The sequence below is a fragment of the Elgaria multicarinata genome, chromosome 3 (genome assembly GCF_023053635.1).
Source record: "Elgaria multicarinata webbii isolate HBS135686 ecotype San Diego chromosome 3, rElgMul1.1.pri, whole genome shotgun sequence".
In the NCBI taxonomy this organism is placed as follows: Eukaryota; Metazoa; Chordata; class Lepidosauria; order Squamata; family Anguidae; genus Elgaria; species Elgaria multicarinata.
The window spans coordinates 7,331,045-7,358,632 of NC_086173.1; the positions used below are offsets into that span (position 1 = coordinate 7,331,045).

The 27,588-nt window shown below is 44.9% G+C and overlaps 1 protein-coding gene across 2 annotated transcripts; it reads right to left on the reverse strand.

Annotated features, from left to right (window-relative positions):
* Window positions 1-1,010: 1,010 nt before the first annotated feature.
* LOC134396529 (inhibin beta E chain-like) lies at window positions 1,011-7,052 on the reverse strand. 2 transcript variants are annotated; one of them, XR_010025280.1, is made up of 3 exons: window positions 6,467-7,052; window positions 1,747-2,700; window positions 1,011-1,137 (listed from the first exon to the last, which is right to left on the reverse strand). XR_010025280.1 is itself a non-coding variant. In XM_063123042.1 (2 exons), the coding sequence occupies exons 1-2, from the start codon at window positions 6,828-6,830 to the stop codon at window positions 1,979-1,981; spliced, it is 1,086 nt and encodes a 361-aa protein (XP_062979112.1). In that variant the 5' UTR covers window positions 6,831-7,052; the 3' UTR covers window positions 1,011-1,978. The 2 variants fall into 2 exon arrangements, 1 of the variants encoding a protein (XP_062979112.1); XM_063123042.1 differs by having other exon boundaries at window positions 1,011-2,700.
* Window positions 7,053-27,588: the final 20,536 nt, after the last annotated feature.

Consider the following 27,588-nt stretch of genomic DNA (forward strand, 5'->3'; position numbering starts at 1 on the left):
ACTCTTGTGTGAAAGAAAGCCTCTCCAGTCACTTCCAATTCTTTTAAAAATCTCTCATCTCTACAATTCTGGCAGGATCTTGCACTCTGCCTTTCTTTTATGCACTAAAGCATCAGATGAATGACTGATGGAAAACTGTAATGGGAATTGTGTGCAAATGTCCTCAGTATTATCTCTCTACCTAGGTTTGCCCTGCACCCCCTAGCCGACCATTCTTTCCAGGGCTTCACCACACCAGGCTGAAATCTGGGGCTTTCTGCTTCTAGTTTCTTTGAGGGATTATGATGGGCTCCTTTACACAGCAGACACGTGATATGAAGTGAAAACTTCTTTTCTTGGCAATGTTGTATTTAGTTTTATTATACAGCACAATCTAATAGCTGAATTATAGCGCAATGCCATCATTACGCACTGCTGATATCTCATATTAACATTTGTTATTGGCTCATCTCTGATATTTTCAAAGGGGAGATAAAACTCAAAAAGCATGGGAGACACTCTGGAGGTTGAGGACATCATGTAAAGTACCTGAAATCTTCTGTGAGTGATCAATCATGAGCATGCACTAAAAGCCTTGTGTAGAAGTGCCCCATGTGATGAAAGTGCGGCGAGTGGGGGAATGCTTTAGCGGGAAAATGGGTTGGTGCTGAGGTTGGTATCCCAGAAAGTTGGAAGGCCCAGCAGGAGAGGGGTAGTTAGAGTCAAGCAGGGGAAGTAAAAAGAGCTGGGCTGAAAGAGACTGGTAGAATCCTAAGAGCAGATTCTTGTGGAAGTCGTGTGTCTGCTTTAGAGTTCACTTTTTATCCTGTTTAAAATCATACCTGGATAATTTTGCAAATGAACAATGTTTCTCAAAGCACACCCAGGCATTGTTTTTTTTAATTCCTTTTTTTTATTATTGATGTCATTCCAAAAATAAAATAATATAGATAGATACATTAATGTAAGTGCAACACACACACACCCCACACAAATACAAAAGGCACAATGGTATCAAGGTCTCCTTTGGTGTCAGTGTCACCAACTGGACGTGCAGGTACGTCTCCTCGGTCTTCCCCTTTTTCCTGTATGCCCAGTGCAGGATTTCCTCAAGTAAACACTGCCTGGTCCACCTGGAGACACAGACTGCAAGGAAGGCTGTGAAAACGAAAGTAGCAACAGCGAGAACTTTAGCGATCTGCCCCAGTGAAATTTGCCTTTCAGGCTGAGGACCCCAAACTCTGCCCCCTTATTCCCAACTAGTCAGCTCTGAAGGGGTTTCTGAGAGTAACTCTCTTGCGTCTCCCTCTCCAACTCAGCACTGGGATTCTGAGTGCATCAAAAGCAGAAGGGAAGTACATGTTCTGTGTTGGTGGACATTCACGGGGAGCATGTTTTGCTGACCTTTCCCCCACTTGTCATTTGGCCTAACCCCAAGGCTACGGATAGGGGTTGGGGAAGAGGTAGAAGTGGATAGGAACCTAGAAAGCTGCCTTACCCTGAGCCAGACCCATCTAGCCCAGGATTGCTGATATTGACTGGCAGCAATGACTCTCCAGGGTTTCAGGCAGGAGGTTCTCCAGCCTTACCTGGAGATGCTGGGGATTGAACCGGGGACCTTCTGCATGCAAAGCAGCTGCTCTGCCACTGAGCTACAGATCTACGTGGGGGTGGGGACAGAGCTCATAGGGTCTATCAATACAAATAGTGTCTGTGGTCCAAAGGATCCTGTTGGCAGCCCTACCTAGCACCCTCTCTTTGCTTTACCGTGAATGTGTACATTTTGCGGAGGGGGGAGGCAGGATGGGTGATGTCCCACTGCCCCTGCCTTTCTTCTGCAGGAACCACTGTTGCTCTCTGAAAAGCGTCCATGCCATCCTCCTGCCCCACCCCAACTTGGAATGGAGCATCACGGATGTCCGAATGGGCACAGAGGGGAATTTGTTCCATGTCCCCTTCTCTGTCCCTATCAATGTTCCTTGCAGTGTCAATCCTGTGCTTAGCTGCAACCGCAAGCTTCAACGACCATGTCGGGAATGTCCGTCTTGATGAGGCTGCTGTTCGGGTCGAAGTAGAGCAGAGAAAGGGCCCGTCGCTGCGTGGGGACACAGCACGAGCGAGCCCCTGTCTGGATGTTGTTGGCTTTGACCAAGTTGAAGACGGTAGTGTGGAAGGAAGCAGCGATCCCAGGTGCACCAGCCAGGTGCATGGGGCACTCGCCCATGCAGTAGTTTATCTGATAACCCTCTGGCTGAAAGATCCAGTCGTTCCAGCCAATGTCCCGGAAGTCTACGTAATAGTCTTGCCGGCAGCAAACTTTTGTGTTCTGGTCACAGCTCAAGCTGCGCTTCGCCACTCGATGGCCAGTCTCTCGGCTCTTGGCCTTAACCACCAGAAAGGGCTGGTGGGAGCTGCTGGCGGCTGTCACCAAAGACGCGGCACCAGCTCGGCAGCCGACACACTGCAGCTCCAGGTGCAGGGTCTTCTCCTCCTGCTCAAAGACGCTCTGCATCGCCGGCATGAGGGAGAAGCTCTGCCAGCCACTCCCCTGGCTCCCCATCTGCTGCTCTGCCAGGGCAGCCTGCCGATGCCCTGCCCGGTAGATCTGAAGGGTGACGTTTCGGTGGGCTTTCAGGTGCAGCCACAGCTGGGCTTGGAGGATGTGCATGTCTTGGCCTTTGATATGGGTGAGCTGGAACTGGAGTAGTCCAGAAGGGTCTGCTGGAAGAGAAGAACAGTCAAAGTGACATCAGTCTCTGCGGTGCTCATTATGAGCCTGAGCCCGGCTCCTTCCATCAGCATCAACAAGATATCCATGTCTTGCCTTGCTCTCACTCCATATTTATTTGCTACATTTAAGACATAGGGAAGCTGCCTTGAACTGAGTCAGACCCTTGGTCTATCTAGGCCAGTATCACCTACACTGACTGGCAGCAATGGCTCTCCAGGGTTTCAGGCAGGATTCTTTCTCAGTCCTTCCTGGAGAGGCCAGGGATCGAACCTGGGACCTTCTGCATGCAAAGCAGCTGCTTTATCAATGAGCTACAGCTCTTCCAGCAATTTGTATCATGCCCCAGAACAACCTAGTGAAGTTGATTAGGCTGAGACAGCATGGTTTTCCCAATGGTGCCCAGCGAGCTTCTAACCTGAGCTTCTGGGCTCCCATGTATGAGCCAAATAATAACTATCATCATTATAAGTTATTGTAAAATTTTTTTTTTGTGCCTAAAAAACTGGACCATGTACAAAATAAGTGGGATGGCAGGCTCTGCTGAAATAGGTTTACAATCCTACACAAGTGATGTACAAAATAATTAAGAGGTGAGGGAGAATATTGAAATTAAAGCCTATCCATTGCATCACGTTGGTTTTCCCCATCTGTCCTTCTCTCAGCCCCCTGACTCTATATCAAAAGCCACTTTCATCTCGCTCCCTCACACAACCCTTTCCACCATCCATCCATACATCTTTGGTGGGTCTCATCCATACATGGCCAGCTGTACATTGCCAAAGAGCAAATGCATCACTAAAAAAACGGCAAGAGGGGACACCGATTTGCGTAATATTTGCATATGCTAATGTCTAGCTGCAAATTTAGAAATAACTATTATGATTTAAATTACAAATGTATGACATCTCAGTGTAGTGGGGGAAACTGTGAGCAGGTGACCTGTGTGCCTATTCAACCTGCTGTCCAGGCACTACTAACTGTTGGTGGGCTACTTCTCCTAGCTCTCCCTTTTCATAGTCCTTTATATTTAAACCAGACTTGGATTGGATAGTCTTTCGAATGGAGGATGCCTGCAAATAGAGGACTGTTCCCTGACTGCTCTTCAAAATAGAGGACTATCCTTTGCAAAGGAGGACACCTGGACACCTCATCTGTATCTCCTTGGAATGTGTTTAAACATAGCCAATGTGTCAAGAATCTTGATGATGATGATGATTTATTGCATGTATATCCTGCCTTTTTTCCTCTAAGGAACCCAAGGTGGTGTACATAATCCCCCTCCTCTCCACTTTATCCTCACAACAACCCTGTGAGGTGGGTTGGGCTGAGAGTCTGTGACTGGCCCAAAGTCACCCAGTGGGTTCCCATGGCCCAGTGGGCACTAGAACCCGGATCTCCCAACTCCCAGTCCAACACTTTAGCCACTACACCACACTGGCTCTCATAGTTTCACCTTGCCCAATGTGTGGGGTCCAAGCAGACTTTCTCCAGCCCATTCACAACACTATGTTCCACATGGATTCCACGTGCATGGCCACCATGCAGTGGCTTCAAAGGTCACACCATAGTAAAAAAACAAACAATTGTATATAAATCAATACACCTCCCAGAATTCTGACAGGAGATCTGAGTGCCTCTCAGTAGGACCACCATAACAGGCCAGTCCCTCCCTGCTTGCTAGGAGCAAGAAGGGATTAGGAGCCCAATCCACCATTGCAAGCCCCATTGTGATGAATTGGCAGCTGAGTGTACAGAAGGGATGAAGTTAAGGAGATGGAATTAATAAAATAGGTATCAAGCAAGAAAGCCACACAATGGTGTTGGATATTCCTATAGCTGCTCACCCCTAATTTCAATGAATAGTGAACGACAGGCAGAAATCACCAGCTGAAGCTTTCCTAGCACCTCCCAGAAAGCTTCAGCTATAATTTTTTGCCTGCCCTGCAAGTGTTAAAGGCATAGAACGTCTGTGTATAAAAAGGCAGTGATCCAAAGGCATTCCGTTGGCTTCATCCTGTATACTAACTGTTCCTATCTTACATATTAAGCAGGGAAGACAGAACAATAGGGTGACCATATGAAAAGGAGAACAGGGCTCCTGTATCTTTAACAGTTGCATAGAAAAGGGAATTTCAGCAGGTGTCATTTGTACATATGGAGAACCTGGTGAAATTCCCTCTTCATCACAACAGTTAAAGCTGCAGGAGCTATACTAGAGTGACCATTTTAAAAGAGAGCATGGCACCTGCAGCTTTAACTGTTGTGATGAAGAGGGAATTTCTCCAGGTTCTCCATATATACAAATGACACCTGCAGAAATTCCCTTTTCAGTACAACTGTTAAAGATACAGGAGCCCTGTCCTCCTTTTCATATGCTCACCCTACAGAACAAAGCAGGGCTTCAGTTGGAAACAGGTAGTCATTCTTAAGAGAGTTGAAGGTAGCATAATGTTGTACAAAAACATCTCTTTTGTCCCACGGTCATGTCTGGTCAAACAGGTTTTGCAGGTTGTACACCATAAGTATTGCAAAACCTGCGAAAAGAGACAGTAGTGGCACACGGATGCACACCAGAGGCAACAATGCCTCTGCTCTTAGGGTGACCATATGAAAAGGAGGACAGGGCTCCTGTATCTTTAATAGTTGCATAGGAAAGGGAATTTCAGCAGGTATCATTTGTATATATGGAGAACCTGGTGAAATTCCTTCTTCATCACAGCAGTTAAAGCTGCAGGAGCTGTACTAGAGTGACCAGATTTAAAAGAGGGCAGGGCACCTGCAGCTTTAACTATTGTGATGAAGAGGAAATTTCACCAAGTTCCCCACATATACAAATAACACCTGCTGAAATTTCCTTTTCTGTACAACTGTTAAAGATACAGGAGCCCTGTCCTCCTTTTCATATGGTCGCCTTGTCTGCTCTACCATATCCGTATCCAAAAAAGAAAAAAGAAAATCTGTCTGCAGCCTGAGATATGTTACAGGAGGCTGGATTTGATGAGAAATATAGCAATTTGTCTCCTCTATTCTAAACAGGTTACACTTCCTTTCCAACTGATATTTTTCAGTCCGTAATCAGATTTAGCCAAGAACTCCCACAGAGAAGAAATTGCAACACAAGGAATAACCACTAGCTAGGGTGACCGTATGGAAAGGAGGACAGGGCTCCTGTATCTTTAACAGTTGTATTGAATAGGGGATTTCAGCAGATGTCATTTGTATGCATGCACCACCTGGTAAAATACCCTCTTCATCACAAGAGTTAAAGCTGCAGGAGCCCTGCCCTCTTTTGTATCTGGTCAAGAGGGCAGGGCTCCTACAGCTTTAGCTGTTGTAATGAAGAGGGAATTTCACCAGGTGCTGCATGCAGACAAATGACACCTGCTGAAATTCCCTTTTCAATGCAACTGTTAAAGATACAGGAGTCCTGTCCTCCTTTCCATATGGTCACCCTAACCGCTAGCTGCTTCCCCCAAACATGGCTTTGTATGTAGCAATGATGCAAGTCTAATGCTGGGGGCTGTAGGGCTTCTTTCTGTCTAAACATGCACAGCATTGCACTTTAAATGACTTAGGGCAGAATCCTATGTATGTAGGTATGTTAGACAGAAAAAAAGTCTCAGAACTCCCAGCTTGCCATGCTGGGAGGCGCAGGGTTCCCGCCCCCCCCCCGGTCTATAGATGCATAGGATTATACCTTTATATTTCCTGTGCCAGAGCATTCAACCCCCTGGAAGAGTTACGGGGAGGACTTACCTGTCTCTGCAAAGCTAATGATCTCGTAGCCTTGCTCGTCAGGGTTGGGGTTCTCCCAGCCAGAGACGTGCCCCGTCCCATCCAGCTGGGCTTTGCCCATGTGCAGGCGCCGCAGGGCGTTGGCCATGGCCGCACGTGGCACGGGGTGGGTGATGTTGGGCCGCTCGCTCAGGTTGAGTTTCTGCAGGATCTGCTGCTTCGCCACCTCGACCAGGAAGGCTTTCTCGGCGTTGGGCTCCACAGGGGGCGTCGTACAGGACGGACACCCGGGCCTTCCCTCCACCCAGGCCAAAGAGGCCCATAGCAAGGCCAGGGTGGCCAGGGGAGTCCAGTTGCCCTGCAGGCTGTAGAGAGTAGGAGCCATGAAGGAACCAGGGGCTGTGGGAAGCAACAGGCAAGCTGGAAGGTCTCTTGGCCTAATGTGTTGTCGCAGTGCCTGCAGCTCACAATCTGTGCCTCTGCAGTGTGCAGGCAGCTTGCATCTTAGCCTGAAGGGAAGCAATCTGCCTTGGGCCCAGGGCCTCTTTTTGCCTCCCTGCTCCTTGGGGCCAGGACCAGCTGTTTGTGCCACGAGGTGAGACCTCTGCTCATGGACTGGCTCTTCCCGAGTGTCACCCAGCCTGCGTCCTCGGCATTTGTCACTCCGGCAGCCAGCCGTGGCCCTGCCCTTTGTGCCTGCCTGATTGGCTGGGCTTGCCTGCCATGCCCCAAGGGAGGTTTCCTCCAGCTGAGGAGGGAGCTGGGGATTAGCCAGAGGGGATTACAGGCTCCCTGTGGTGGGAACAGGTGTCCAGGGAGAGGGAGCACCACTATTAGCCATGATGCAAAAAAGGGTGAGCATTGCAGGGGGTGGGGAGGGGGAAGTGTCCACTGCCCCAGAGTAGAGTGACCATTTGGAAAGGAGGACAGGGCTCCTGTTGCATAGAAAAGAGAATTTCAGCAGGTGACCTTTGTAGGCATGCAACACCTAGTGAAATTCCCTCTTCATCACAACAGTTAAAGCTGCAGGACCCCTGCCCTCTTTTGTATCTGGTCACTTTAGCTCTACTGAAATTCCCTTTTCTATACAACTGTTAAAGATACAGGAGCCCTGTCCTCCTTTCCATATGGTCACCCTGCATAATCTTTTTTGCATGATCTATGCATTTTGGGTTTAATTAAAAAAAGCTTAAAAGTTACAAAAGACAACAGTCTGAAAACCTTAAATACTTTGGAAACTTAAAAGACTATAAGTCTTTTTACTCTGAAACCCGTAGAGCATACAATAAAAGCTACTGCTATCGACCTGCATTGGAGACCTCCTCTCCTTTCTGGTTTGCGGGTTCAGAGAGTGGCAACGACAGCAGGCCAAGGAGTCACAGAAACATGTGAGGCCATTTTTTCAAAAGTTTCCGCTATGGTACATATCATTGGGAGCATTCTGTTTGGTGTACACAGGACCTGTGGGGGCAAATGAGCTCTCTCTCTGGGTGTGTGTGTTTTGCTTGGGAGTTGCTAGGGGGTCCTAGTCCAGATCAGGAGCGCTTTCTGGACTGGGGGCCACAGCTGCTTTTTCATCAGAATAAAAATGGCCAGATTTTTCCACTCTTTTTTCTTTTTTAAAAAAAGTGGAAATAAACATCATGCATTGCTTACACCTGAGTGTACGCTTGACAAGGAACTGCTGCCAACCTCTGCTCACCAACTGGTGTATATGCTACGAATGTACCTTTAATACATGTAACACCCGTCTCATACAAGTTATGCATACACCTGAAGAAGCGGTGTACGGAAGAACACCACTTAGGACCAAGCTAGATGGAATATTAAAGGTGTCTTTGCATTTAATGTGCATATTTTTAAAAAAATGAAAATAGCCAATGTGGGGTGGTGGGATGGTATGTCCTCCCAATGCAAATAGGACTCAGGGCGTACTGAAATTTAATTTCGATTCGTTTGTGTTAAAAATTTGCACATTCGCAAATTCGTTCGCAAACGGGAGCACCTTTTGCAGGCAAAGCTTCCACATTCCTGAGCTGTTGGGGCTGGTTTGAAAAAGTGTACTGTAGAAAAACGTGCACTTTAAAAATGTGCGTTTGGGAGACATGCACATTTTCACCCTTCAGGCACAATCCTATGCATGTTCAGAAAGAAAAAAGTTCTACAACTGCCAGCATTCCTTAGCCAGCCAGGACTCTTTTCTGTCTTTTTTCATAAGATTGTGCCCTTAGTCAATGGTGGGGGTGGGGAAGGACGTGTCTGGGTGTGCACTCAGAAAAAGACAAGCGTACCCAACTGCACTTTTCCATTTGAACAACCACAGTATCCAAAAGCTCACAATCGGGAATGGGAATGAGGCGGTCCGAGTCTCAAAGTGGAATTCGGAAAACCTGGATTAGCTTAAGCTCCACTGATCCTCCCATCCCTAAATAGCAGCTTCAAAGGAGCAATATTTTTCAGGAACACAACTGGGAAGGAAAAAAGTTAAACTGGATTCCCCCATCCCTGTCTTTTGTGATCCAGATAATGACTAGTCTCTACTCTCTGCCCCTGACTTCCCCCACCCCAGAACCGCTCTTTGCATATATTTTTAAAACACGCGTGTCTAGCTTGGCCTTTGGTTTACAGTCAGAATTACGATTTGGCTTGAAATGCCAGTTTGGAGCTGCACTTGAGGGCAAAGACTCAGCACCTAGGTCTTCTCTCTTTAAGGCTAACTCTTGGAGGGACTGTTCTTGGGCTCTTTGTCCCAAGGCATGGAGAGAACCTCAAGCCCAGCCTTCCACAACCTGGTGCCCCCCAGATGTGTTGGATTACAACTCCCATCAGCTGTCTGGGGATGATGGGAATTCTAGTCAACACATCTGGAGGGCACCAGGCCAGTGAAGGCTGCTCTAGCCACACCCATCCAGTGCAGTCCGCTGGCAAGCAGAAAAATGCCCCCAGCCGCTGCAAAGCCATCGGAAATGAGCCCTCCTTGGCTCCCCCATCTTTCAGAAGCTGCAAAGTCCTTATCTGCTGCTGATAAATCCTCTGGTGATGATTAGCCAAGGAAGGATGTCTGTAAGCATGGACTGGTTTCCCTTTCAGTGCCGTGACGTTGAGCAGGTGCCACGTCTCGGCAGTGCTCAGTGTTCCGCCCGTCACCTTGAGACATCAGCTAAGCTTTGTTCGGGGGACAAGGTCCCTCACCTCAGCGGCAGGCTCCCACTGCTGTGACAGGGGCAGAACTTTGACTTCGGTTTCAGTAACCACATTCTCCTGTTGCTAAATTCCGCAGCTAGAATATATAGGGTACAATATGGAGCCTATGCGAACTGGCTGCTTTTACATAACCCTGGCTGCAGCCTTTGTATTACTTTGCCATAGAATCTGGATTCTTATTCCCCCCCCCCACACACACAACATGGACACACAAACTCCCCCCTACACACAAACACACACTCCCCACTCCCCTGCAATCACACATGCTTAAAACCTAAAAATCCACTGGCACAACCCACCCGAAATAAAGCTCTTCAACATCCCATAAATTCTGACGAGGGAAAGTCATGCAAATGCCTTATACCTGTCAAATGTTAATATTGATATCAATTAAAATAGTGTTTTATTAATTTGCATTAAATATTTATTAAATGTATGAATTTATTATTTTATTACATTTATGAATTCACTGATTAATAAAAAATAATCACTTTTAAACCACACAGAGTGTGGCCGGAGTTGATCGTCCCAGCCTAGGAAGCTCAAGATAATGGGTTTTCTCTCTTGTTGTGGTGAAGACACCCTCAATATGGGACTCCAGTGAGAGAGACGATGCAGGTATTCCAGAACCCTGGATGCAAAACGAGAGGTAGGCATTCTCTCAGACATGTTGCTGGCTGTGAAGACATGTTGCTGGCGTCGTGACTGCAAAAGAGGGGGTTGTGTGTGTTGTTGCTGCAGAATTTAATGGGACGGGGATTGTGTTGCAGCTGGGCTACTAGTAGAATAGCTATATATGCCACCTCCCATATCGGAGGGAGGATGTCTCTGTACACCAGTTGCTGAGGAGCATAAGTGGGAGGCTGCTATTGCATTCATGTGCAACTCGTGGGTTTCCTACAGGCAACTAGTTGGTCATTGTGTGAACAGAATACGTGGACCCTTAATCAGATCCAGTAGGGCTCTTACGTTTTTATGGGTTTCACACTATGGTTTTTTTGTTTTTTAAAAAAATCTGTTAACTTTCTGTGTGGATTTCCCAAATCTTAATTTAGCCTTGTAAATGGTTGACTAAATATCTGGATCAGAACTCTCTATTCCTGGTTCAACTTGCCTTTCCGATAGTTTTAAAGAGGTGGCGGTGAAGTGCAACCTGGACAAGCCTTAAACCATTCATAAGACCGGTACTGCAAAGGGCTATGGAAGACGTTCACTCGCTTTGATCTCCAAGAGCTAAAAATTGTTTGGGTTTCCCCAGCTGCTGAGAATTCACTGCCATAGTCAGTGTACAAGCGGAATCCATCCATTCTCTGCTTTTGAACAGTTCCAACCTAGTATAGCCAATCTAGTCCTATAACAGCCAGACACAAAATCTGTTGGGTAGGACGTTTCCAGCAGCACTACATATTCATGTGCCATGAGAGAGCATTCACTTTGCCAGCAGGGAGTGTCTTGGCCGTATCTGTGGGCATGTTGACACCAGGAAGCATAGTGGGCCATGCCTTGTATTAGCCGCACTGCAAAGAACCCTACGTACCTCTGTGCTTGGAATGGGGCCATTCCACGATCACATCACAAAAACCCAGAATTTCATCTTGGGTGTGGAAGTCACCATTCTGAGAATCTCAGCTTCTTCCATTGAAACCACAGGAGCAGGAACACCATCCTGGCATTACGGCTCTGAAGATACATTCTGCTTTTATCTCCGCCAGCACCCTGCCTCGCTCAGGGAATTCTACAGGGTGTGTGCGTGTGTCCAGACATTGTCATCTTCCATTTGCACCCCTCTGGTGTTTTCCTACTGCTGCTTCTTCCCTTTCTCCTTCCACAGAAAAGCCGTTAGGGGAAAAACGATGGAATTTCTGCACAATGCCTTCTGATGAGAAATGCCTGATGAAACTTCAGAAAGGGGAAGATTCCCACGGCTGCTTCCGTGACTTAAATTTGCCCCATGACTAGCAGAAATTTGCAAAATAAGTACATACATGCTGATGTGCTCTATTTACATGGCATACATGGAGCACAATGAGTAGCCAAACTGGAAAGCCTCCCCCACAAATCCACAGAGAGGGAACGAGCCGCTTTTCCAGCATCTTGAGATGCTTTCCTTCTCTCTCCTTCTCTCTGGCCTAATCTACACCAAGCAGGATATTGCAGTATGAAAGCGGGATATAAAAGGCAGGATCCACACCAAGCAGGATATAGCACTATGGAAGTGGTACATGGTATGTGTCAATGGGCCCCAACAGTTGTCAGGGCACTTCGATACCGCTGTAAAGCAGTAGTGTGGCTCCTGCCTTTTATGTACCACTTATATTATATAATATATTATATCCTGCTTGGTGTAGATTAGGCCGCTCTCACACATGTTCTTTCTCTCTTTCTCGATCTGGTACATGCATGCTGGCTGTTAGCCGTAATAAATTTGATTGATTGATTGATCTGGTACATGGAGTCCAGAATTTAACTTTCTGTGGTGCAGTCTTTTGTTTTAATGCAAAGTTTAGATGCACTTAGGCATAGCTTTACTCATCACTGTATTCTATTGATCACAGTCAATATCAGTAACACCTTGAACCAGCCCATGAAGCATCAGGCGAGGTACTTTCCCTCCTTGATCAGGAGACCAATTCCACAGTACATTCTCGCTGCTTTTGCAGTGTAAGGATTTGAACCCAAGACCAGAGGTGTCGAGTCCACCACCTGGAGAGAGGTTCCGCACCTAGCCCTGGCAGAGAGCAATTCTGCTGACGTCTAGGGCTGTAGGGTGGAGGCTCAAACTCGCTGCTGAGAGGAGCACAATGGGAGAGTTGGTTTTGGCTGGAGGATTGAGGCAATGTGTAAACATGGCTGTCTGGGAAAAAGCACTGGTGCAATGTGATGCAATGGCAGGGCCAGGGCCGAAGTTCACAGCACACTCAGACTGCTGGCAACTCAGCTCCCAGAATAGGCCAGGAATGTAAACAGTTAGCAATTGACCCTGGCCTGTTGCTGAGGCAGGTGTCCCATGGTGCCTGTGCCTGCCTGGAGACAGACACTAGCCATGCAGTGCAGGGAAGAACTATTGTACTGGGACAAATCTGTTGCCCATCAGGCTCAGTAGCCTGACTTTGAGAGTGGCTGGTATGTAAACCCTTAGCTAGGGAAGGAACTGCAGGGCGTGCGGGGTGTGTGTGTGTGTGTGTGTGTGTGTGTGTGTGTGTGTGCATGCATGGATGGGTCCCCTCTCTGTGTTGATATAGCTTGTTAGAAGCATGGCCACAACCTATCTGTGCACTTGAGTCATTCCACTGGTCAGATAGGTATCTAAGGCCCACGAAATGATCACTGAACCACAAACCTGCCCTGTGGTGGCTTAAAAATCGCATGTAAAATGGTATTTCCAAATGCTCCTTACTCTAAACCTATCCAACTCCCCCCGCCCACCATGATCTCCAGGGAGATCACTGTTTCTCTGCCACTAGTTGCTGGGCTGCAGGAAAAGTGGTCAGGGTCTTTCATGGCTCTGTGGTTGCATGCATGTGACCTGCAGGCCATGAATTGTGGCAGCCCTGTTCTAAGGGAACCTTCATATCCATTCCACTGACTGGGCATCTGGTTGTTCCATAAAACAACAAGCTCGTGGAGACCAGGGGCCATGTGGAGCCCAACAGAAAGCAGACAAGTCAACCCCACAGAGGCCTAAACCTTCTGCTGTCCTAGGAGGCCTTAGAAAATGATAGAACCTCACTCTTCAGGTTACCTTTCGGATACATTTTCGGGGACCTGATTGGCTCTCAACCTGTACTCTTGATTGACTGGGAGAGCTAGGTCACTTTCCTGCCTGCAGGGATGGGGGATAAGGAGGGGAAATAGCAGTTCTGGAAACATCTGGCCCCTTTGTACATCAGTAATCTGCATCCACAAAAGTGGAACTACAAGGATGAGGTTCTAGGTTAAAGGACAAACTGTCCTGGCAAACAAGAGCTCAGTACCTATCCCTTGTCCCTTTAAAGTAATCCTTGCAACAACGAGGGCTAGGAAATTAAAACAAAATCATTTTAGAATCAGAGGAATGCACTCATTGACTAGGTATCACCCTGGAAGCAACCCCCCAGGTTGTATGTTCACAGCCACAGAGTAAACACATTTCCCTGGCTTAAAGGGAGCACAGTGGAACCCCAAACCGCAAATAAACCACCTTTGGTGTCCCCAAGTTATGTTGAGCTTGTGCAAGAGTGCCCTCAACCTTCTCTGGCTTCCCAAAGCCCCATCCCCTGTTCCAAAGATCATCTAAGGGAATCTAGGCCAGAGGTCAGTACAGTATTTTGAGATCCACTGTACATATTGCATAAGCCGCCAATCAATGGAGCATTTCCCAGAAAGCAAACCTTGCACCTAATTCACATGCTCACCAGAAGCAGGATGGCATTGTGCTTGTGGCTGTGCAGAGATACAGGCCCCAGGTACGCCTACGAAGCTGCAAATGCCCTTCAGGAACTGCCCACGTAGTCCTTAAGGACTAGAAACTTGCTTTGTTTAAAAAGCAAGCAAGATAAGATGGGGAAAGAGCACACTTAACATTTTCTCCTATAATTCCCCCCTTACCCACCCCGTCCAATGCTTTTCTTTCCTTGATCAAAAAGATATGGGGACCTCATGCCCTCTCATTTTTAGGTGGGAAATGAGCTGTGTCTGTGTGTGTCTGTGTGAGATTTAATTTTTAAAAAAATATCAATGGGAAAAGAGTTAAGGATCTATCTACTGGATATGAACTTATGGTCCTCTTTGTTTTTATGAATGAAACTTTTAATCAATATATATATTCAAACAAGCAAACAAAAACAATTTATTGAATGAAGTAAAGCTCCCAAACCTTAGATCTGCATCTTAAAAAAGTAAAGGGAAAAGTTATCTCATTTCCCTCCCCTGCTCCATTCGAATTTGCAGGCCCTTGGTCGTATTTCAGTTTAAAATAAAAAATGCCCCAGTCACATGTCCTGCCTTTTTCCTAGTTTGGCCCTTGGATTCTCAGAATGCTGCCCTGATTTCTGCAAATGTGCACAGTGATTCGCAGAATCATGGGATGCATGTAGTCTGTATATCCTAGGTGAACACATGAAGAGAGCTTAGATTTGCAAATTCATTTCATGTTGGACAGCTCCCTGGTTCAGCCTCTGTAAAAATCTCCCTTCAAAGAGAAGCTAGGAGCATTTATGCAATTGAGAGCACTAACAACTTTTTACATGGGAGTTAACATTTTTAGGATGCAATTCTATGCACTTTTAGACAGCTGGGAGTTGTAGGACCCTTTTCCTGACTAAACATGGATAGGATTGTGCCCTTGTGTCATTTTTACTTTATGCTATAGATCAGCCTTTCCCAACCTGCTGCCCTCCAGATATTTTGGACATCAGCTCCCATCAGTCCCTGCCAGCACAGGCATGGTCAAAAATTCTGAGAACTGTAGTCCAAAATATCTGGAGGGCACCAGTTTGGGGAAGCCTGATGTTGACTTTTAGAATTTTTCCAATGTTGTGGACTTTTATCGTGCAACAAATAGACTTGTGGTATTGTGATACATTTCTGTTTTACAGAATACACATTGGCAAGCCTTCAGTCACATTAAATCAATTTGTTTAAAGAGTTGCCTTAATTTAGGGCTAGATCTGGCCTCTAATACGTTAATTTTATTTATTTATTATTATTATTTTTAAAAAAGAAGCATATGTATTACTCTCATGCTTTGCGGGTTATTGTGCCAGCTTTACAGCACCATCAGGTCAGAGAAAATATGGAAAGTTGAAAAGAGAAAATAGCAAATATTTTTGTGGCTGCTGAGAAGCAAATCCAGAGAAGCATGATTTTTTTTTAGGACTTTTTTTAAAAAAAAAAAAAAAAATCTGATGTGGCAAAGTTCCCCTCTTTCAGAGTATAATCCCATCCATGCTTGTTCAGAAAAGCCCTACTATGTTCAAAGGGATTCATTCCTAAGTAAGTATGCATACAGAGCCTGTCAGCCTTGAAAGTGGGTCAAGGGTAGGCATGGTTGGGCACTTACCGAGGGTCCACAACCCAGCGGGGGCCCATTGATAAGAGCTCCCTGAGCTTGCTCCCCTTCTACATCATTGCAACCTGCTTGTTCACCGGCCTCTCACCCTGGCCCAATGAGGAGGAGGAGCAGTAGAAGTCCCTGGCTACTTGCCCACTGCTTCTCAGCAGGGCAGGGCGGGGGGGGGGCAGTGGGGCCACTTGGCATAGGCCTATGATTTTGAGGGGGGGCTACTCCAACTCCTGTGCAAAGTTGCTTGATTTTTCTGTTGTTGTTGATGAATTTGGCCAAAGAAAAGCACGTAAAGTATTTCTGATTGTGAAGAAGTGATGTCTTATATACATCTTGAATAAAAGTGCTTGCCGTTACCTTTTTTTATAAATCCTTCTAGTTCATATGTATTTAGAACTGATCAAAAAATACTTAATGAGCAGTTTGAAATGGGGCCTACATTTCTTATCTGGCCCAGGCCTATTACCAGCTTTGCCCGGCTCTGCTTCTCTGCTTGTCAAGCAAGTAAGTGCTAGCAATGATGAGACAGGAGGCGGAACAAGAGCAGCTGGTGACAATGGTATTGAGAAGGTAGACTCACAGAGGGGGCCCATGGAGGGTGTCTTGCCCAAGGGCCCTCCAAAACCTGCGCTGTATGCATCGGATTGCAGCATGAGCCCAATGGTTGTTTCTGGTCTTTTAGCAGCTTGCATTGCCAAGCCTTGGGAAAGAGCTACCGGGAATGGAACAAGGGGTAGTTTGGGTCAGAGCAGGTCAGTGCCATGCTCTACTTTGCTTACAAGAATAGCCAGCTGGCTACCCTGTTCTGTTTCCATGGGATAGTTCCATACCTGAGGTCCAATCAAAGTTACAGATTCTAGGAATGGGACCCACGGGTCAGTGTGAGATTCATCTGCAGCCCATGCCCAACTCCTGCAAATATTGAAAAACAATGGAATATAACCAAGGCTGTGTATGCTGCTCCTGGCCCAAAATGGTCAGTGGTCTGTAGTTCTTTGTGGTTGCAAAATCACCTCTCGAGACTGTGAGTGTCTCTACATGAGCAATTTATTGCATGCTCATGATTGGCTACTCACTGAAGTTTGCAGGTCCTTTACATGACACCATCAACCTCCAGGATGTCTCCTGCGCATTCCCCCAGTAATTTCGCTTTTAAAAAGTTCAGAGATAATGCACTATTTAACATTATCTTGGGATTTCGCGGGATATCCCCAATGTGTAAAGTCGGCATTGCGCTATAATACATCCACTGTTCCATTGAGCATTATAGAGCATTGCCTAGAGGGGAAGTTTTCAATTATAAATCTTGGTGTTGCCTCTGGTCACCATCTAAAGGAGCCATAGAAAACACAGAAACACCACAGAAGACAAAAGCCTGGTAAGGATTCAGTCCCCCCCCCCTTAATTTAGAGACACTCTGTGCCTGCACCATTGGAAATCTGTCAATAGGTTTAATGAACACAACTGGTTTCTGATGCTCATCCCCAAGGGACAGACAGACTTGCTTAAACCCCGGAGTGCTGGTGTGCTGGTATTTGTATGAAGTTCACAGTGGCTTTTGCCATTAGGAGAACACAAGAAGAGCCCTGGTAGGTTAGGTCTGACATTCCGTTCCTGCAGTGGTGTGCAAAATACCTATGGGAAGTGCTTCCACAAGCACTGGAGGTACTATAGAGTTGTCATGACTAATAATCATTGATAGAATTATCCCACATGAATTTGTCTAATCCCCATTTAAGTTGGCAACCATCACTGCATCTTGAAGAAATAATTTGTCCATGTGAACACGGACATCCTTTTGTCTGTTCTGAATCACCCTGCGTTCAGTTTCATTGGATGACCCTATTATGTAGGCACAGCCGTATCAGACTATTCCTGGACTGTGTTAGTTTCATTCATACACCTATTCCACCCCATTTTTAATTAATCTGCAGTTTGTTTAATCTGTACTGGCAAAGCTCATTTTCTCTCAAAGTACATGTATGTATTTTTCCTCTCAAAATATGCCTTTCTAAATGCACTTCCCCTCGAAAATACAAATTTTTAGATGCATTTTGCCGTTTTGAGCCGAGAACTGCCTTGCAAAATTTATAGAAGTGCAAAATCCAAAGGACAATTTTGTTCTACTTAGTTCATGAGGTGCAGATCTGGTCATTTCAATTAAAAAATGCAGGCCAAAGAAAATCCTCAACTGCCACTAATTATGAAAGAGGAAGAAAAACTTCTCTTCGTCCACTTGAAAAACTTCTCTTCGTCCACTTTCCCCACACCATGCATAATTTTAGATGCCTCTTTTTCTTGCCTTTTCTTTTCTAAACCAAATAGCCCCATACATTGTACTCTTTCCTTGTAAGGTAGTCCCCCTGATCATTTTGGTTGCCCTCTCCTGCACCTTTTCCAGTTCTACAAGGTCCTTACACTATACTATATTTGGTTTTCAAAGTATGGTTGGGACCAAAGTACGGTCAAGTCTTGCTTCCTGCAGACTTGATGTTGTAGCAACAGAAGAATTACAAATATATAGGCCCAAGGGATTCTATCTACTGCAATGCTACTGCCACCCAGTGGCAATGTTGGGAATAAGCATCAAAGCCCGGTGGGTTTCTTTTTATTTATTACTGCATTTATATTAGGGGTGTGCACGGACCCCCCGATCCGCTTCTCTTCCAGATCCGCAATTTGCAGATCGGGCCGCCCCGCCTATAGTCCGCTCTGCTCCGCTGTGGAGCTCTGGATCCAGATCGGAGCTCCGCTTTCCCCCCCCATAGGCTTGCATTGAAATCCAAAAAAAATACAACTTTTTTTCTGTTAAAGTTAGAAACCTCAAGTTTGGCACCATGACACCTCATGCACGTACACACATGCATGCCAAGACTCAACTGGGTGGGCACCCAGCCGAAGTGAAGCCAGGATGCTGGAGTGGGGGGGGCGGGGGGCTTCGGAACAGCGCACTTGGAAGCCACCCTCTCAGAGTGCAGTGGGAGAGCGGCTTCCGGGTGCGGCATTCAGTGCCCCCTTACCTTGGCGCTCTAGGCGGCCGCCTAAGTGGCCTCTATGGTAGTGACTAGAACCCAGATCTCCTGACTCCCAGTCCAACACCTTAGCCACTACACCACACTGGCTCTTTAGATATGGCTTTGGCATTGTGAGCACACTAAACCTCCTAGGGGCTTCCAGATGAAGTTTTTATTGTACAATTGCAGTGCCTGATTCTCACAGTTTTATGGGAAGTCCATATGTCTTCATCTTCCATCTGCAGCCCTCTGGTGTTTTCCCACCTATCTTTTTTCTTATTGCAAAAAATCCATTAATATATAAAAAAGATGGGTTTGCTGCACAGTAAAGGGATTACTGGTGTCAGCTACAGTGATGTAGTGGTAAATTTGAAGTGCAGGCAGTCATCACAACAGTCTCCAAAATTCAATCCAAAATTCGAGTGGCTGTGTTGATTCGTACCTACAGTTTTATTTTCATTTCCAACAGCAGTCGGTCTGTTGAAAATGGGTTTTCATTGGCCAGGCCACTTCTAAATACAACAGGGCACAATAAACTGTGTCTGGGAACATTTATTATCCGCCCCACCTTCACACGTGCATGCACACACACAACTAATGTGAGAAGTTCAGCTAAGCTCAGACAGAACAGAGAATTCTGAGGTGGGGATCGGATTGGTAGATGACGTCAGTGTCCCTGCTATTCAAAAAGTGCCATGGCTGCATCCCTGTGAGCTGGTGTGCTGTAGGGTGATGGGAAAAGGGGGAACCCCAAAATCGAGGCAAAGGGACCGCCTCTCTTGGAAGGTCTCTTCCTTTCAAGGAAGGCAGATCCTGGATTCAGCTAACAAGCAGGAACAGGAATATTTTAATGAGTTCCAGTGTTAAACCCAGATTTATCTATTTATGGCTTCTACTAGTTTGGGATCATAAATATAGTTCCAAGCTGAGTAAGATGTTGCTACTGTATGAAGTGATCTTGATTTGCACTTTACATTTGGTGATCTCTCTGTGAATGAAGAACATATTAAAATTAATGTTTTCTCTGAGAATTTGTCTAAACCCCTTTTAGAGCTATCCAAAGTGGTGGCCATCACTACATCTTGTGGTAGTGGATTCCATAGTTTAACTATGTGCTGTGTGAAAAAGAATTTCCTTTTATCTGTCTGGAATCTCCCATCAATCGGTCACATAGGATGATTCCAGGTTCTAGTATTATGAGAGAGGGAGAAAATCCACTTTGCCTGTGTTTTACGTCTTGTCAGGCAACTCTCATTCTGTGGTCCGCTCATCGATGGAATCAGATTTTTCTCAATTTTCTGAACTTGCAATTGCATTGGAAAGTGTGCAAATGAGCAAATGTGCATTTCTGAAAATGTGCAGTTGTGCAAATATGCAAGTGTTCCCAAAACCATACTTCCACGCTGTAGCCTATGGGGTGAAATGCACGTTTTTGATTGGTGGGTTTTTTTTAAAAAAATGTGTATTCTTGTATGACAAAATTTGCATATAGCTCTAGAAAGTAACAAAGCAAAAAACTGGTCCATAGAACCCATGCAACTTGAAAACAGCCAGCTTGCTGTAGAATCCATGGGCTAGAGTCATAGAAAACTGAACTCATTTGAATGCTTTTCGGACTTCTACAACATGCCTAGTCTTAGGGTACTTCCAGACAAAACTTTTATCATGTCATCATTCCATTCATGAAATTTTCAGAGAGTCCAGATGATAACATTTTCAATTTGTAGCCCTCCCATGTTTTCCCATCACTTTGGTGTTTTTTTCTTCCCACAGAAAATCCATTAAGTTGGAAAAGATGAAATATCTGCACAATGGTTACCACGGTGCCCACAGGCTCTCAGCATGATACAACAGGGCCCATGTCTAAATTAACCCATGGTGGGCTGTCATGTCAAGTGAACCAGCCCAGTGAGTCAGCAGTAGCTATTCTATAATATAATTGCAATTACATGTAGCTTCTTGCAACTAGCCTTTACTAATTGGGGGCAACATGCTCTAACAACTTAAATAAAAATCCTTAAATAAATAAATAAATAAATAACAACTATTTCAGCTACTTTACCTTGCGATAATATAGTGTTTTCAAGAAGTTATGTTATCAAAACCTGCAACTGCATACAACCTTCAAATATTATTTTGTACATCTCTAGCTGCTTGAGGCCAGCAAATCTTGAACTTTTTGAAGTACCTGAACTGATTGATTTCTTAAAAACAACAGCTCAGAAAATATCTTCCTCACTATTCAGTACTGCTTGTGTTCAAGTACTCTGTTTTATAGTAAGTTGTTTTGGGGGCCAGTGAGCACATTGGAATTATTAGAGGCTATCGTGGTTGCCTTCACAAAATGGGTACCACGGAGGGCATGACCAATCAAAAACATTCCTTTCCCAAAAACCAAAGTGGTGAAATTTAAAGAAAAGTAACTTGCCCATGAATAGGGTGACCACATGGAAAGAAGAACAGGGCTCCTGTATCTTTGTCTAGAAAAGGGAATTTCGGCAGGTGTCATTTGTCTACATGTAGCACCTGGTGAAATTTCCTCTTCATCACAACAGTTAAAGCTGCAGGAACTATTCTAGAGTGTCCAAATACAAAAGAGGACAGGGCTCATGCAGCTTTAACTGTTGTGATGAAGAGGGAATTTCACCAGGTGCTGCATGCAGACAAATGACAGCTGCTGAAATTCCCTTTTATATACAACTGTTAAAGATGCAGGAGCCCTGTCCTCCTTTCCATATGGTCACCCTACCATGAAACTAAATACAAGCCAGAGGCTGGGCCTAAGCTCCAAAACACAAAAACTCTCTTTGGAACCCACATTTTTCTGCTCCAATGCCCATTTCAGAGAAAGCAAACTGAATGAGGCTCTGAGACAAGTAATTTGGCCGAAAAACTAAGTACAAAGCAGAAGCGGGGTTTCAGCCCCAAATGCCAAAACACCTATTTTCTCTCAAAAGAAATATCCATTTCAGATGGGAAACAGGTGATGCTCAGAGAAACACGTACTGGCAAAACATCCACCTATTAACTGAATGGCCTCCCATTGGCAATAGTAATTTAATCATCAACAAATAATGGTATTTGTTAGTTGTATGGTTAATATTTTTCCTGATGCATTTTATTAATCAGAAGATAATGGCTTGGTTTGGACGACACGTGAGTCAACCATGGTTTTAGAACTCTACGGTGGAGTTTTTACACCACTGTTGAGAAATGTGTTGTCTGGCGGGAAAGCGCCATGCAACAGTGGAGGTTTTTTGGGAAAACAGTCCACGCAGAATATCTACGCTGTGCAGAGGAGAGTTCCTGCACAACTGTTGTGTTGCATGTTGTGTGTCGGCTCTATGGAGTTTTCCGTTGCATTGAGTTGACTTTTCCCACTGGCTACAGAGTTCCCTGGCAAGAGCAGTAATAGGAGCGAGTGCTGTTCTAGGAGAACTGCCAGGATTGATTTTTCCAGCAATGGCTGATGGGATACCATTGGGAGGTCTGGGGGAAGAGAGAGGGCTGAGGAACTGTCAATCAAACATTGAGATGGATTTTACTCAACTCCATGGTAGCCTACAGTCACACAATGGTAGAGTTAGAATATGTTGTGTGGAGAGTACCCCCTAAAAATGCAACCGTTGAGCGGAGTTTTCACGCTGCATTGACTAACGTGTCGTCCGAACTGAGCCAATGAGTATATTTTTCGGAGTGGCCTTGTTACATTCTAATTCATATTGACTTTGTCATACAATATTTAACATATTGACTGTGTTCTCACAACACAATATGTTCTCACAACATATTGTGTTCTCACAGTGGTTGAGTGTGGGTTGTTTGTTCAACCATGGGTTAGCATGTTGTCTGAATCCAGGATGTTTTCCACAGGGAGACTTGTTAACCATGCAGTGTGGCTTAATTTTCTCAAACAAGGCACCTTGAGAACTCATGGTTTGTTGTCAGGTAAGTCAGGGTGATTAACAAGGCACACTGGATGGTTAACAAGCTGCCCTGAGGAAAATGTCCTGGGTTCAAACAACACCACAGCCCATGGTTCAACAACCACCCACACTCAACCACTGAGGGTGGGTTTGTATGTGGTGTGAACAGCCCCATTGGTTCTTGCAATAAACTTTATTTATATTTGAGTTTGGTTTCCTGCATATGTTTTTCAATTTTGGGGGAACTTCTTGTTGCTTTTTGGGGTCACGTTTTGGTTGGGAGCGCTCTTTCCTTCCCTCTCTTTCATTTCACCCTCTGGAGCTTGCCATGAAATAGATCACACCAATGAACCAGCATATGCGGGAAAGTGCCTTGTTATACCAACTCAGACCATTGCTCCATCTAGCTCTGCGTTGTCTACTCTGATCTACAGCAGCTTTCTAAGGTCTCGGCCAGAGTTGGGGCCTTCCTCGCCCTGTTCCCAGAGATCTTGTTAACTGGAGGTGCCAGGGGCTTAACCTTATTCCTTCTGCATGCAAAACATGTGCACCACTACAGCACCATGTATTATTATTATTATTATTATTATTATTATTATTATTATTAATATTAATATTATTATTTATATACATGGCTTGGGACCACAATACCTGATGGAACGCCTCTCCCGACATGAACCTACCCGTACACCGCGCTCAATATCTAAGGTCCTCCTCCGAGTGTCTACTCCGAGGGAAGCTCGGAGGATGGCAACAAGGGAGAGGGCCTTCTCAGTGGTGGCCCCCCGACTGTGGAATGATCTCCCCGATGAGGCTCGCCTGGCGCCAACATTGTTATCTTTTCGGCGCCAGGTCAAGACCTTTCTCTTCTCCCAGGCATTTTTAACAGAATTTTAACAGCATTTAACAACGTTAAGTTTGTTTTTAATGGACCCCACAATTGTTGTTTTTAAATGGATACTGTTGTTCTTATACTGTTTTTTATGTGTGTGTGTGTGTGTGTGTTTTAAATAGTATATTTTTAATGTTTACTATTTTTAAATGTTGTAAACCGCCCAGAGAGCTTCGGCTGTGGGGCGGTATATAAAAGTAATTAAATAAATAAATAAATAAATATAGCACCATCAATGTACATGGTGCTGTACAGATTACACAGTAAATAGCAAGACCCTGCCACATAGGCTTACAATCTAATAAAGTTGTAGTAAACAATAAGGAGGGAAAGAGAATGCAAACAGGCACAGGGGAAGTGTAAACAGGCACCGGGTAGGGTGAAGCTAAACAGTATAGAGTCAGAACAAACTCAAAGTTTAAAAGCTATAGGGAAAAGAAAAGTTTTTAGCTGAGTTTTAAAAGCTGTGATTGAGTTGGTAGTTCTCAAGTGTTCTGGTGTACATTGTACATTAGGGTGACCATATGAAAAGGAGGACAGGGCTCCTGTATCTTTAACAGTTGTATTGAAAAGGAAATTTCAGCAGGTGTCATTTGTATATATGGGGAACCTGGGGAAATTTCCTCTTCATCACAACAGTTAAAGCTGCAGGTGCCCTGCCCTCTTTTAAATCTGGTCACTCTAGTATAGCTCCTGCACCTTTAACTGTTGTGATGAAGACAGAATTTCATCAGGTTCTCCATATATTCAAATGACACCTGCTGAAATTCCCTTTTCTATGCAACTGTTAAAGATACAGGAGCCCTGTCCTCCTTTTCATAGGGTCACCCTATTGTACATTGATGGTGCTATATAAATAAATAATAATAATAATAATAATACTGAGCTGCAGCCCCTATGGAGAACTTCCTTCCCTCAGAAAAATCAGCAAACAAAGTACTAGCCAGGGAGGGGGCAGAGGATGACCTTGATGGGAAATTTGAGTAATGTTCTTGGCAAAGTAATTAAAAACTAGTCCTTCCTGTGACAAAGTGGAGGGCATAGGAAGATTTCAATCTGGCCTTGACAAAAATCGTGCCTTGGACCTTGGCAGTTTCAATTATTGATGTTGGCAGAAGATCCTTCAAAAGCAACAGACAGTCTCCATGTTGGCATGAGATCTCTGTAGAAATGGCTGCAGTGTTCAGATGCATGGGCTTGCCACAAGTAGTGCCTCTCAATGCTCTGTGGCACTGAGAGGATGCTGTGCTTCTTGGCCTGCTATTCCACCAGCCCCCACCTCCTGTGAGTCAGAACTAGAATCTGCTGGTCACAGCAGTTGGAAAAAAAGGGTGCAGAAATGGGGAGTAGTTAGCTCTCCAGATGATTTGGCCTTCAACACCCAGAAGGCCATGCTAGCATGGCTAATGATCAGGAATGCTGGGAGTTGAAGTCCAAAAAAAAAAAAAAGACTGGTGGAGAAGCCAGATGGGGGCATAGGTCCATCAGTACTATGGGGCTTTAAAAAAAGACATACCATCTCTAGCTTAGGGCCTGGCAGATCATGTACACAAAGGATTTTCAGACACCTTTTCATTTGGATCCTGGACAGGCCCAAACCTACACCTTTAGAGAGATGATCCTTCAACAGGAGGCCTTGGAAGTGGAGAGCTACAGGTCCGTTATCTTTAAACAGGAATTGGACAGGACAGCCCTAGATATAAGGGATGCCTTAAAATAGAGGATGGTCTTGCGTAACAGAAGACACCTGGCCACCCATGTCATATTTGGCTATGTTGTCTAGGAGTTTTGTGAACCGCCCAGAGAGCTTCAGCTAGTGGGTGGTGTAGAAATGGAATGAATAAATAGGGCTGATGGGAATTGTAGGTAGGGATGTACGGATTATGAAAAATGCATTCCATCTGTGTTTCACAGCTTGTCTGGCATTTTTCATTCTGTTATCCTTCCACCAAAAGATTGGACTTTTTTTCAGTTTCCAAGTTTGCCCAATGTGATTTTGCACAAATTTGCACATGCACAAACCCCCAAAACATGCAAATTCTCCCAAAAGGCACATTTTCACACTTTAGCCTATGGGGAGAAATGCACATTTTTGGTGTTTTTTTGTTTTTTTAAATTGCACATTTTTCTACAACGAAATTTGCACAAAATTCCTGAACGGTTTGGAATTTTTTCCCATAAGTCTGTGGAGCCCACCAGACAGGGGATAAGATGATCCGCTTTGGAACCTGCAGGTTGGATTCATAAAAATCAGAATTCATTTGGTTCTGTTGTGGATTTCTTCAACATCCCTAGTTGCATTAAGCCTGTATGGCACGAAGTACTATCCTCACATAGGAATGAGCTCAGAATCCTAGTATTTAGGCCAAGTCAATAAAGAGGCTTGTTAATCATACGCACTGAGGTTTCTGTGACAAAATGATAATTTATGATATTGTTTATATGTGTATATTTAAGTGTTTGGTTCAGGTTTGGATTTGCTGTGGCCAATTCTTTTATTTTCAGGAAATGGTAAGTAAGTGGGAGGAGGGTGTTAGAATGGTGAGCAGTGTGAATGGTGTCGTCTGATTGGTTGGTTGGTTGATTTGAATGGAGAGAGAGGAGGGGGAGTGAGAGACAGTTAAGGAATCTTTGGGAAATTAGAAAAGTTAGAAGAGTCAGGGTTAGGGAGTTAGTGAGAGTAGGAATGAGTGGGGTTTAATAGAGGCTTGTTTCAAGATAGTATTAGGAAAGTGGGGTTATAGGATTTGGAGGTGGTTAGTATTCCCTGGGAGGTTGAGGGAGGTAGAAATATGTGGATAATGTAGAAGAATCTTAAAGTGTCTTTTAAAATCTTTTTCTATATGAATAAACTTTATTCTTATTTTGTTCAACAACCACATCTGCTCAGTCATATGCGTTACTTCAGATAGACAATATACACACACACTGACACACAAAGGTTTATTATTCCCTCATTCTTTTATAAGACAAAGAATAGGGTTGTGGCAGTGAAGTAGAGGTTTAATAATAGATGTCACAGAGGCTGGTGACACCACAGTTGCACATTCCTGTTCCTGTCTGAAGAGGGCTGTAGGACCTAAGTATACAGAGTTCTGGGTAGTGTCCTGGACTAAGTCCCATCTTCAGATCATGGACTCTTTGAGGTGTAAGCACATACCTAAAGCCTTTGCCTTTGGGATTCATAATAATTAGGATTTGATGCAACCCAGAGTCCAGAATTAGAACATTCCCTTCTGCTTAGTGCCTCTCGAAACTACACAGCATATTGAATCCAATTAACGGTAGAATGAGCAAACAACAGGCAGCCACTTATGAATCGTCAAAAAAGAGGAAACACAAAACCAAAAAAAGAGGACAAATTAGGATGCATAGCATATGAAAATGCATAGCATTTGCACATGCTAGTTTCTATGTATAAAAGTAAATGTACATTTAGCAATAATTGTAATTTTAATCAATGCCAGCACAAGACTCCACTGTGCTGTCGCCACAGAGCAGCCAATGGACTCCTGCCTCTGCTATGCTGAAGTTGCACCCTGCCAGGATGTGGTGGTGGATAACCCCATTGGGCCCTCTTACCTTATCACTGGTGTTAATAAAATTTAAATAATTGACCAGTTTCTGTCTTTTTGTGGTGGTCAATATTTGCCCTTTGAGATGAACTCCTCACTTTAGTTCATGGTGGTGCTGGACCTGGAGATCGTGGGGGAAGGGAAACTTCATGAACAACATTGCAGATAATAGCCAGTTGGTGGTCAATAGTCACAATGGGCTAATTTGCACGATCAGAACAGTCCACCGTGGGTTGTTTAAATCATGGCCTGCACTGGGTGGAATTTGCATATTCAATGCCGAACTGTGGGTTGTCATGTCAAGTGAACCTGGGGTCTGTGGGTTATGTGAAGGTTAAACAACCCATGCACAAACCTAGATCAGGCTAGGGTTGTTTAATCCTCATATAATCCATGGTCCCTGGGATTCCCTTGACACGACAAGCCATGGCTGGGTGTTAATTATGCAAATTCGGCCTGGCACATACTGTGGCTTAAACAACCCACGGT